Source organism: Centruroides sculpturatus, unplaced genomic scaffold (assembly GCF_000671375.1).
Source record: "Centruroides sculpturatus isolate CEXI.00-Female unplaced genomic scaffold, Cexi_2.0 scaffold684, whole genome shotgun sequence".
NCBI classification, from domain to species: domain Eukaryota; kingdom Metazoa; phylum Arthropoda; class Arachnida; order Scorpiones; family Buthidae; genus Centruroides; species Centruroides sculpturatus.
In genome coordinates, this window is record NW_019384832.1 from 175765 (window position 1) to 189279 (window position 13515).

The 13515-nt window shown below is 30.8% G+C and overlaps 1 protein-coding gene across 5 annotated transcripts in view; it reads right to left on the reverse strand.

The window, feature by feature from the left end:
* The window catches only part of LOC111630144 (septin-7-like), a 141606-nt gene extending 131163 nt beyond the window's left edge, over window positions 1–10443 (reverse strand). For 2 of the 5 annotated variants that reach the window (XM_023374189.1, XM_023374185.1), the window contains exon 1: window positions 10342–10443. In XM_023374189.1, the coding sequence (XP_023229957.1) occupies window positions 10342–10354 (13 nt within the window). In that variant the 5' untranslated portion in view covers window positions 10355–10443. Of the gene's footprint in view, window positions 1–7855; window positions 7858–10341 lie in introns of all 5 variants that reach the window. The other 3 variants (XM_023374190.1, XM_023374186.1, XM_023374188.1) reach the window with 3 other exon arrangements.
* Window positions 10444–13515: the final 3072 nt, after the last annotated feature.

The following is a 13515-nucleotide window of genomic DNA, read 5'->3' on the forward strand; positions in this document are numbered from 1 at the left end:
AATAGGACGATTATTATTTTTAAAAAAAATTTGATAGGCTTAACATGGAGGAAAATTCAACGCAAAGTAGGTTAATAGCGATAGACTAATATACTAATTACATGGGATATAATAATATACTACACTAATAATGGATTTTTTCATACTTTTCGGTTATCTGACTTTTCAATTATCCGACCAACCCCAGTCCCCAATTGAGTTGGATAATCAATGCTCTACTGTAGTTGTAATGATAGATTAGTAGTTCACAGAGTGATGTTCAAACTTTGTAAGAATTCTATGTAAAATAATGAATTACAAAGATTAAAACATCTAATCAGTGTTCAAATATTGCAGAATTCAATCAAAAAGATCTAAGCATGAATGCTGAAAACATCAAAACCTTGTCTGTATTCTAATAGTGAAGTTGCTGGTATTTAAAGTATTTTTATATTTTTTTTATGAGAATTTGTTATTCAGTTTGTCATTTAATTATTGTAAGGTAAATAAAAAATTTATTAATCACGAAAAAAAACTGCTATTACATGGTAACTATATGTTTTAAATACAGTAGAATCTACATTTATTATAATCACTTTGGAACTTGCCTATACTGATACTGATAACATTAAGCAGGATAAATAATAAAAATACAGGGTACAGTCAAAAAGTTCCAGGACTGGTGACATGGTGTTACAGCCACATGCTAAACTTGCATAAACTAGGATGCATAATAGACATTGTTATTCAGCTTCCCACAAAATTTCATGCCATCATCAGATGTAATTTTTGTTTCTAGCTATTTATATTAGATTATGTTCTCACTGATTTGTGACTTTCCTTTGTTTTGTAAAATAAATCCTTTTAGGAACAGCATGTGTATGAAATTTTGTTTCAAATTCGGCAAGGATACAACAAAAAAGAAAGTGATTACAGGAGATGAAACATGGATTTATGACTACAACACTGAGACCAATCAACTCAACAGAAAAATCGTGGCTCACCCAGACCAAAGAAAGCACACCAAATGAGGTGCAATCTCAAGAGCATGCTCATTTTTATTTTTGATAGAGAAGGAATTATTCTTCAAGAATTCTTCCACAAAGCCAAACAGTGAATCAAAAGTTTCAGTGGATCAGTGGATGTTTTGAGGTGCCTGCATGAAAATGTCAGATGAAAAAAGGTCAGATCTTTGGAAAGCTCAGAATTGGTTGTTGCATCACAACAACACCATTGCTTGCACAGCTATTTCTATTCAACAGTTTCTCACAATGTCCACAATTCTCCACACCCATTATTCACCAAACTTGGAGTGTGTGACTTTTGTCTGTTTCCACAGCTAAAAAGAGTGCTGAAACAACAGTGATTTGAGAACATTGATAACATTCAAACAGAATTTCAGCGAGTGATTAACAATGCATGCCTCAAAAAAGAATTCCAGGAATGTTTTAAAAACTGGGAGAAGTACTGGAATCTATGTATAACTGCAGAAGGAATTTATTTTGAAGGCAATAACTCTAAATAAATTAAAATGTACATTAGACATTTTGGGACTACCAGTCCCAAAACTTTTTTACTGCATCTTATATAATTAATAAATTCTGGTTTTATTCTGACCTTAAAGAATATGTTAAAACAATTAAAAATGTATGACTTAATAATAATTATAATAAATAAATCTTTAATATATAATTCACTTCAGTGTTGTTTGCTTGTTCTTATGCAGTAACTAACATATAATTGAAGTAAGAAATGCCAGAAATTTAAACTATTGTATTTAAACTAGAAATGCACTAACCATCAGCCAATAGTAGGAAATTATGAAAACATAATAACAGAAATTCCCAAAGTTTGGGTGGTCACAAGCTGATTTAGGGCGAGTCATGTTAAACATTAAAATATAAGAATAGTTTACATGTTTACTAGAAAAGTAGATGATGACAAATATAGACTGACTCAAAGCACTGGAAGTGCTAGAGATTTTTAAAGCAGAAAGACAAGGAAAATATATAAATTTTACAGAGTGGTGCATTTCACAAGCATGGCAGAACCTGTTTGATACATCATTATGAAAACTTGTTACAATTTCCACACTTGGACGCACCTTATTGGTCAATTTTATAAAATTTTATATTCAAATTTTTGTATAAGGTCTTCTGTACCTGACACATTCAAACACCAAAACATTACACATTCCTGGTATTTGAAATTTTGTGACTTGTAGCAGATCTTAGAAGACTGAAAACATTCATTTTTCTGAAACCATTCTGCTGGGTGAATACCAAGATAAGAAGTTTCCACAGACTTTTTTTAATACATATCATATTTAGTTTTTGAATGAATTTTATGTTTTTAATTAATTAATTTATTTATTTTTAGTACAATTGGAAACAATTGTATTCCACCCCCAGATAACAAGAAATAAAAGATTCCCAATAAAATAATAACAAATTATAAAAGACATTAAAAATTAAAAATAACATAAGTAAAAACTGCTTTAATTCACAAATTTCAAGTACATATATTTTTGTAAAAAAAAAAAGATCTCCATAAAATCACTAAGTAACTGCATAAGCTTCTGTAAATTAACACTACCACCAAAAATCCAACACTTGAATATATATTTAGTGGAAAAACTAATGTTATCTACCATTTTGGGCTCACCAGTGGCCAAGTGATTTTCGTACCCTGAACACTGGGAGTTCGGTTGTGGGTTCGCACCTCACCCAGATGGGCTGGCCACATGGAGTTTTCCAGGTTTTCTCCGCGTCTGTAACGCCTAAATAGGAGCCAGTTTTTCTTAAAAAGATCTCCCGGAAGGCACCCCCTGGGCAGATCGCCCAAGTGTTGTGCTGCCATAACTTAACAAAACAAACATTTTCTACCATTTACAATGGGCATCTTTAGGTTTAAGAGAATGCTATAAAAATAAATGCACTTCTAATGTTTTCTAGCTTATTTAGAAAATAATCTATAAAACAGCAATTCTTCCTATGATAAGAAATAGCTGCCCCAAAAAACTATACATTTAGTTAAAAGATGCAAATACTATATTCTCAAGACACTCATCACCTTTGAAGACTAACTCTATAACCAGAATCCTGAATTACTCAGTGATATCAATGCTCAGGTGGTAGCCTCTGGCAGATTTCTGTCAGCCAGACTTATGAGGATGCACAAAAAAAAATCAATTGGTTCATCTGCATTCAGCACCAGTACAATGAAGGTCAACTCCAAAAAGGCATTATCTGCTGGGACAACATTTCACCTCCTGTATACCTATAGGACACCATTAAGCATAGCCCTTCATACACTCCTCTTAAAACTAAGCAGTTTGTTCCTGATGTGGAAAACCTCATTGAAGGTCTTAATGAGATTCACAAATTCTTTAGGTAGCAGGCTTATCTTTAACACAAAAAACTACAACTACCAACAGCCCAATTCTTCAATTTGAACATCTACAAAGGTCTCTAAAAGATAAATGATAATAAATGATATCATCATCGTCCTTAGCAATGTTCCCTCTAAGCTGCGCACTGCTCAAATTGTTGCCGCGCACGAGAATTTATGTGACACACAGGCGAGCAAGCACACCGATTTGAATTCTTGTTTACTTATTTCTCACTTTGTCTGCAACATGATTATTGCTGCGTATATTTCGATTAAATACATTAAATCAGTGACAAAAGATAATATTTCGTATAAAAGTATGTTTTAAAATGAATTTTAATCGCTACTTATAATAAATTATTTTAATTTTTATAGGAAAAAATCAGATTTTATATATATATATACATACTATAACTCAAAAAAATTTTTTGCTCAGAATCCGTTCAGCAAAAATGTTTTTTGCTCAGAGAAGTATATGTTCTGCTCATCTACAAAAAAATTAGAGGGAACATTGGTCCTTAGGGCAGACAAATCCAAAGACATTTTCCTTATAAACAAATCCATCTACAAGAATAGAATCTTCAACTATATTCAAAATATGTAATGCTCTGTGCCTCCCGTCAGTTACCTTGAAAAACTAATCCAAAGTTGCATATCTACCCATCAAACCTCTAGTTGACCTACTACATCTTCACAAAATTACAGTACAAGCACCATCCATACCCCACATACTTAAAACATTTGCTAAGATTCAATTAAAATTGTCAACAAATCAATATCTCCCACTATTTGTCTCAAAAAAATTGTTAACAAGTTCATTTCTGACAACCTTTCCACCTATCCACACAATATGTGTGGATAGGTGTGAAATTAAAGATGTGTGGATAGGTGCCAAATTAAAGACTCCACTAATGTGGAGTCTTTAATTTGGCACCTTAAAAACCTAAAACTTCAAACTGGAGGATATTTTACAGTCTGTGATTTCGATTGTTCTACCCATCTATAAAAATAGAGCCATGGTTCTGTCAATTACAAAATTTCCTTCTGCAATCTATACTGAATTTGATATCCATTAGCCAACATAACAGAATTGGATGCCACACCTTTGAGTTTGAAGGGGGTCACTTACCTGCAGAGCACCAGGGTACAGATGGACAGCCCTATTTCAGGCACATTATACAGAACTTGCATAAATGCCATCTCTCATGACCAAATTGTCATTACTCCGCCTTGTGTGCCATGCTGTTCATGGAGGTGTATATAGTTTGGCTTGTATCTGAATGTTTATCATGTGTAAAAGACAGGGCAGTGGAGACAGAGTTGGGAGGAATTTCTGGCCAAAGGAGTTGGAAAAAATGTGTCGACTTTGACTCTTAAATAAAAAAACTAAAGTAAATTTAAAATGTAAATGAAAGAAAATTTATTATATATTCAGTAATTTAAAAAAATTTTTTTTTTGTATTTTGTTATAATTCATTTATTTTAAATATAAAATGCCTATAAGCACCTCTGCCCCCATAAATGACTTGGTATTAAATTTTGCTGGAGTCAGAGTCAGCCTACTAAAATTATCAGGAGTCGAAGTCGAGTGTTTTTTTTTTTTTTACCAACTCTGCAGCTCTGGGAGATGGCGCGCAAAATGTACATTTTACTTTCCCAGCTCTGTTATATATAACAGAGGAAAACCACAGGAACATTTTTACATTTTTGTACTCAGGGAAACTTAAAAGGTCGAAAAATGCAAATAAAATTTAGAGATTATTTCTATATGTACAAATGGATGTGTGTGTGTATGGATTGGGCACAATATTATTTACCTTCTTTTGAAGCTTAATAATTTCCATGATTTTTGTCGAAAATTTCTGAAATTTTGCAGGAAGATTTGTTATATCAAGGGAATCAAAGCTATTAAATTTCAGTAGTTAAAGGTCAAGAGGATCGTGGATCATATCTTAAGTAGAGTCGAACTTAATGAAGATTTTACTTATTATTAACATTTACAATTTTTTATAAAATTCATCTCTACCCTCAAAATTAAACCATTTGCCATTTTATAACTAAAAATGTGAAAAATTTTTTTATAACAAAATCTCATAAATAATGGTGCCCCACACAAATTTATTTATGTTTAATAATATAAAATTTAATTTTTTAATTAAGATATCATAACAGCCAGAAAAGTTATGCAACTTGTTGCTGGATTTTTTACTAGTCTATTTAAGAACTCTTACTAGTCAAGATGCTGGACTGGTATAAAAGTAAAATTTTAATGTATAGTGGAGTTGACCTGTATGAAGATGACAAATTCATTCTTAGAGGATCATAGTTCATGGTCAAAGATAGAATATAGTGACACCTTGTCTAATAACCCAATTTATAACTCTCAACCATACAAAAGCATACAAATCACTTAAAGCTCAATTTTGTAACAAGTGGCTGGGTTGATCAAAGACTTTAATAAAGAATTCTTAACATCGGTATGATGTTAAGAATTCTTAATTTTCTCTTGCTGGGAAAGGTATTTTCCCAGCAAGAGAAATTTAAGAATATTAAAACAAACTTGGTCGTTGTACTGACTAAAATGCACATTTTATAATAGAAATGATGCTATGCAATGATCAATAAAACTAAGTGCTGTGTGGTAATTGTTTTTTTTTGTAATTGTCAAATTTGCTTTATTCCGTTTTAAGATTTACTTACACAATATCTCTTCATTAGGTGTAAGTTTCCCCCATTTAAAGTTTGGTTATTCAATCATGTATCAGATGAGGTTAAAAGAGAACAGAAACTGGAAATGTCACAAATATGGCACTAGGCAAAACACACACATGCAACACGTAATCTGGAACTCCTAATACGTCACATGCAAGTTGTCTTTACAACTTGGGTGATATTACAGCTAAAATCCAGAATCCTGCCACCCTATGAAGAGCAAATTGCACTATACACTTGTATATAATGTCCTATCATCTAGCATAATAAACTGGACCTATATAAATTCATCATCAGGGTTATAATACTAACCCCACAGCCTACTCCTATATCAGAATAAGAGAGTTACAATGAAGTACACTTCCTGGATCTTTTTATTTCACTGAATAACAGCCACATCGTAACAAAAGTGAACTATAAACTGATATACAATCTCTTTTTATCTCAGTTTCTTTGCATGATCCAAACAAATTCAAATTAGTTGTCATGGTGTATATTTTTATTGAATAGATTCTTATTAACTAGTTATGGGCTGGATCGTTAAAAATGTATATCCAGGGATATGGATACAGATGCGGATCATTAGTGTCTAGATCCGCGGATATGGATACAAATCTCAACTTTCGTACTCAGTCAGCACCTGTGCGTATGACCCTTGGACCGATAGTTGACACTTTGCGTTAGTAACGCGACGTGTTTTGACTTGCACTGCGTATATTTTTGTTTATAGTTTAGTGTGACACAGGATAGCATAGATTACGTTTGTGTTTTTGGAGAGTGTTGAGTTAAAATAAAAACAATGTCGAGAAAAAAGTTTAGTAGTGTAATATAGAAATATTTTATGATAGTAAATGATTTTTGCATGATAAAATTTTTGCAATATGAATGTGTCAAATATGTGATTTTAAGAAATAAAAAGTGATTTGAATTAAAGTTATTAGTGTTTTATTGCTATCTATCTTTAAAAAACAATTATCATATAAATAACGAAATTCATTAAGATAAAAGATCCGATAAAGATCTGCTAAAAAGTAACGGATACGGATCTTTTTTCCCCTCGGATATCCGCGGATATGGATACAGATATCCGGCACATCACTATTATTAACATTTTTGAGTTCGTCTAACAATAAACATAAAATAAATTGTACATTAAAACTTTTATTGATCAATTATATTTTTATAATTTGGAAGAGCATGGTGTTAATTCTAACATTAGTCAGAATTTTATTAATTTTATTCCATTTATAATTTATATCTGAAGAAACCTGTAATAAAACAGCTTTCAAGTTGATTGGTTAAATTTCAGAATCTATAAAAATATTTTCAATTCTGAATTTTTAATCTTAAACATTTAATATTTTTAAATCCATAAATACACAATGAACATCAAGTCCGTTAGTATTATATAGTACACACATCCATTAATTAATCAAAAAATTTTGTAGGCTGCCAGTGGAACAAAATTGTTCTTTTATTTCCCAATGAAAGTTCATTTAAACTTTACTTTTATATAAAAGAATAAGCTAACTTTACTATTAAATTAACTATCATCATCAATCAATCAGTGATATCAGACAGTATTACTATTAATAATATTTTAATTTTCCATATACTCAATAAGTTTCTCAAATATAAAGTTACTAAATAATACATGAAACATTAAAACAGTCAACAAAATTTTTTGTGAATTCAACATAATAAAAAATAAAAAAAACCAACCAATCTACTTAATGAACAAAACATTTAACAATAATGAACAACTCTGAACCACCGCTAGTCATTTTCAAAACCATTACTAAAGAAAATTATAATTTTATTATAGACTCCTCCTAAAAAACAATTTATTCCATATAATGACTCATTATTAATGAGATAACACAAAAGAAACTGGATAAAAGAATCCAAATTAAATAAGACAAGGCTTGTACTGTACAACAGATCTGAGAATTGTAAAAAACTTTATATGGAAAAGATCTTTTACATTTATCAAAGAAATATAATAAATTGATCAATAAAAATAGTTAAAAAAGCAATGAGACCTTATAATTAAAAAATATATAAAAAAACATTTTAAAGTAACACTTTTTATTCAGATAAGTATACTAAAAAGTAAAAAATAAATTTTCTTCAGCTTTCACAGTACTATATTTTTGGTGTTATGCCACCAAAAATAAGAGCATGGGGCACTTCTGTTTAGAAATATTCTATGACGAAAAATACTATAAAAGCTGAAGAAAATTTATTTTTTACTTTTTAGTACATTTATCTGAATAAAAAGTGTTATTTTAAAATGTTTTTTTATATATTTTTTATTTTCTACTTTTTAGATATACTATATGTATATAACAATGAACTATCGAAATTCTTCTTAGTTTAGCATTTAATTTTATGTATATTATTTTCTAAGAGATTGGTTTTGATTCAAAAAAGTTTTAAGTCATTTAAATTTGATGTAGTTTGTGATTAGTACTCTCTGGTGATAGAATGCTACCTTGAACATGACAGCTTCTACGGTCTGCAAAATTGCTGATAAGGTGTGGTTAACAAAAGTAATGAAGACTAATATCTTTTATGTATATGTTTTTATATTTTCTTGAAGATTAAAAGGTGTACTTTATCTATTTGGTGGGATAACCATATTCTTTGTCTTCACATTTGTTCCTACGTGTAGGATGACAAATAACGATCACATGCCATCTGCTATCAGATTTTATTTGCAAATTTCAATTATTCAGTAATTTTTTGCTAATTGCTAAAAATGTTTGCAAACTATTAAAAAATGCACTGTCATTGGCAATACACGTGTGTTCAAAGTTTCAATTAGATCAGAAATTGGGAAGTAGACGAATTGCAACTTCTTACCTGGACAGATGGCCGACAGACAGACTGAGTAAGTTAATAAAAAGCTTTAAAAATGATTTTGCCAGAAAATTCTGGAAGAGATTTTGAAGCCAATCTAAAGGCAAAGTTAAACACTTAGTATCTTCTTTACTTTTTATAATAGTAGTTTCTAAATCACCCTAAATTTTACAATTCATCTGTTTTTATTTTAATATATTTAATTCAATATTTAGACTTGTATACTACATTATTTCAATTTCCATACTTCTTAAAAATTATAATACTGTTTAATAATCAAATTCAACAACAAAGTAAGCTTAAGTTAATTCAAAAAATTAAGCATTTTTGATTTTTTTAAACAATTTTTGATATCTCTCACAAAATTAAATCTTTCATAACCAAAACAGGAACAAAAACACAAACTACTAAAAAACAGTAATTAAACATTTTAAAACATAGCTCACATTTACAATTAACATGTGAATAAAATTCTAGAAAACATTCGAAGAAATAAAAAACGTGGATTAATTCAAACTGCACGTCGGTATCGGTTTAATAATATTAACCGCCTACTAACGTGGATAAGGTAACAATTTTCAGTTCAACGGATAAAAATCAAACTCTTAACTTTCACAAACATCGAATGCTGCCATATTTATCAAATATAATTAATGTTTGTTCTAGAATAAATTTTAGATAACATTATTATGTACATAATAGCAGGTATTACATTCTTTTAAATTCAAACACTAATTTAGTAGTGATTAAAAAACAAAAAATAACGAATATTCACATAAATTTACGTTAAAAATAAAGTAAATTATATGAATAAATTGTAACGAATTACACACAGGTTAAGCCATATATATATATATATATATATAAATTTTAAATGATAAGATGGTCCAGGTCTACCGTTAAATTTTGAACATTGGTGTTTGAAGCGTTCGGCGCTTTAGAGAGTGGCAATTTATCTGAAGCTCTTATACATGTTAAAAATAGAAAATGTCGTGTCGGTAAAGTGATCATGTATTACGATAATTTGATTTAAGTTAGTTTTCTTTCAATGAACAGTGATTTAACCCGACACGAGGAGTATGATGTCATTTATAGATCTGTAAGGTGCAATTGGTAAAAGTTGATCGATATTACAGTAGTTGACGATGAAGTTTCAAACATTGTAAAAACTTATTTAGATATGAAAATTTTAACGTTTTATTCAATTTCTCATTAAATTTCATCACACCTAAGCCTAATATTAGGGCTAATCAATAAACTTCTAACTACAATAACTGTAATCATAGTATATAATTATATAATTTTAAGATACGATAATTGATTAGTTTACATATAAATTTAATTATCGTTTTAATTACGACGTTATTAATTTCAAATTTGACGTTTAAAATAACTTACCGCTCTTTTGCATGTCGCACGACAGTCATCGGCTGCAGATCACACCCTCAACGCGCATGTTCAATATAGGCCGGGGCGATGGTAGTGACGTCAGAAGACGTAACGATGGTGTCATACATGTGAAGATTTTAATTTGAATTAAAAATATTCAATAAAATCATTAAACTCTTTTAATGTTTTTATAATATACTTGATGGAGTGAAAGTAGAAATAGAAAGTTTCCAATTAAATAATTAATGACGAGAAGTGAGAAAGTATATTTCAATAAAAACAAATAACTTACACTACAAACTAAACAAAAATTAGATTATAATTATATACACATGGTTATATATATAAAGAGCCAAATGTTGATGGAATCTTACTCGAAAAACTACTCGGAGAGTACATTTATATACCATTATTGTTAGGCCTACATAATTATCTCAGAATATTCAGTGGCGTATAGTAGTGGGGAGGCAGGGGCGGCCCGCCCCGGGCGGCACTTTTAGGGGCGCGGCAAAATTTCACAATAAGTAATAATAATATCTTGTAAAAATTTGAACCATTTCATTTCATATTTTTATCGCACCTACGATTCGGACCGATTGAAATGAGCACGGAATTTTTCATTACTTATTCTGTGACGAAATTGAATTTTAGTCTTTTAAATTGAGTTACCTAAATAAGGAGGCGGTGAAATTTTCCTCCGCCCCGGGCGGCTAATACCCACGCTACGCCACTGAGAATATTTCAAAATTTAATTCCGATTATCAGCATCTAATTTGGGAAAAAATAGAAGCCCACTGTGTATCTTATAATTGATAAATAACATAATATAACTGTGATTTATACTGTAGTTGTATGACTATCTCTAGATTTCATTCGAGCTGAAATTCTTTTTCAATAGTTCTTTATCTTGTCAAAATCACATCGTAATAAGTTTATAAAAAAGTTATTTTCGAAATTTTTAAAGAATTCAGAGAAAATGGTTTCATACAAGGTTATGTCATTTTAAAATTTAGGGTCGACTGAAAGAGAGAAAGGTGAATAAAATCAAATTGGTCTCTAGAAAGCGATGGCGGATAAAATCCGTACAATGTAACTTTTCTAGATCTGGATAATTGAATCTGTGAATAATAGAAACCTCTTAATTTAATTAACCTTTCTGAGGCCGCGGAACACCATTCATATACTTTTTATTACACGGAGCATTAGCATCAATATATTCAAAAATTGATAAGCAATTCCATGTTTGTTATTCACGGGAAATAATGAAGCAATAAACTAATAAACTTTAATATATTCAATAAAATAAAAATATGGAATTGCCTACGAATAAAGAAATGGGAATAAATTTGAAAAAAAACTTTAAAATCTTTTCTATCGTGGAACACTCGAGGTAGGTTTGCGGGACACTGGTTAAGAACCACTGTGCTAGATTAAACTATTAACTTATAAGGAATATTTTGAAAGTACAGTATTGTACTTAAATTATTATATCAATATTTTTAAAATTCACACATCGTTTATTACATTATCTACAAATAATACGTTTATTAGAATTTTATTGATATTAAAATACAATTTTCATAAATCAGTAATTTGAATCATTATTAGCTGGCGACAATAGGAGACGGCTTGATGGCCGAACCATTAATGCTGGATTCTTCAAACTTCTTGGACTGTCAACTCCTTCAAAGATTCCTCAACGTTTTATCGACTTTATTTTATTTTATTTTTATTTTATTTATTTATTTTAGCTAATGTAGTTAATAAAAGTAACAATTATTATTATGATTACAGGTAGCCTAAATTTAGTGAACCAGTGTTAATCTATACAATGTTTTTTATAGAAAAGATCTATCTACTTACAGTGTGCAAATTTACAACTTACTGAACTGGTTACATTACCCATTGGATTAATAATTTTTAATAAACCACTTTCAAACAACCTCGATTAATTTTTGACCCCTGAAAATGCCTAAGCGACACAGAGATCGATATCGACCACTTTGGAGACCCCTGGATTAAGATGTCAGACTATCCATTTGGATTCGTTCCTGGTCCCCCAGAGCTATCACTCTGGACCCAGGAACGAATCTGGAAGAATCGATAAAACCCAGGAATTCTTCGGGAGATGGTCTGTCCCGAACAGGGCCGGATTAACCCACTTTGGGGCCCTAGTCATTTTCTTCTTCCGGGTCCTCTCCCGTCTCTTCCAATTAATAAATCTTGTTACTATTATTTCTATTAAATTGCATATGGACACTGCAGCTGCTTTATAAAAAGTAAAAGCAAAATTATTTAACAATATTTCACAGGATTTAAGAATACATATAGTTAATATTATTCTTATCGCTATAAAGAATAATCTAAATTATTGGGAGTTTTACTTTAAATAAGAAGAAACATAAGAATTCGAGGGTGTTCAAAAAGTTCCCGAACTTTATTTATTATCAACACATATAGTTAATATTATTCTTATTACTATAAAGAATATTCTAAATTATTGGGAGTTTTACTTTAAATAAGAAGAAACATAAGAATACGAGGTTGTTCAAAAAGTTCCCGAACTTTATTTATTATCAAAAAAAATACTTCACATACAATTTATTTGTTGGGTCCCTTTCAAAGTAGTCTCCTCCGCAGCATATACACTTCCACTTTTTGAAACAGTCCTGGAACGCTTTTTCCGTAATACTCATAAGCTCCCCCGTCGTTTTTTTCTATCTCTGGAATGGTGGCAAATGTTTTTCCTTTGAGCGCGTTTTTAGTTTGTTGGAGAACAGGGAAAAGTCGCATGAGACCAGGTAGGGTGGGGAAGCACACAGCGGTCTTGTTTTTGGCCAAAAGCTCATGTGTTCTGAGGGACAAATGAGCCGGCGCGTTGTCGTGGTGAAAGAACCACTCGCCGCTCCTCCAAAGTTCGGGCTGTTTTCTCCTGATTTTGTCTCTTAGGCGATTCATAACACCAGGTAGTACTCCGTGTTGACTGTCTGGCCTGTAGGTAGGTATTCGTGATGCACAACCCCCTTTGCATCGAAAAAAAACAGTCAACATCACCTTAACATTTGAGCGAACTTGTCGAGCTTTTTGGGGCGGGAGGCTGTTTCACCCACCCGTGAAGGATTTTCCGAGTTTCACAAAGAATTTCACAGAACAACGCTGTTCTTTCAAAGAGCTGATTTCTGC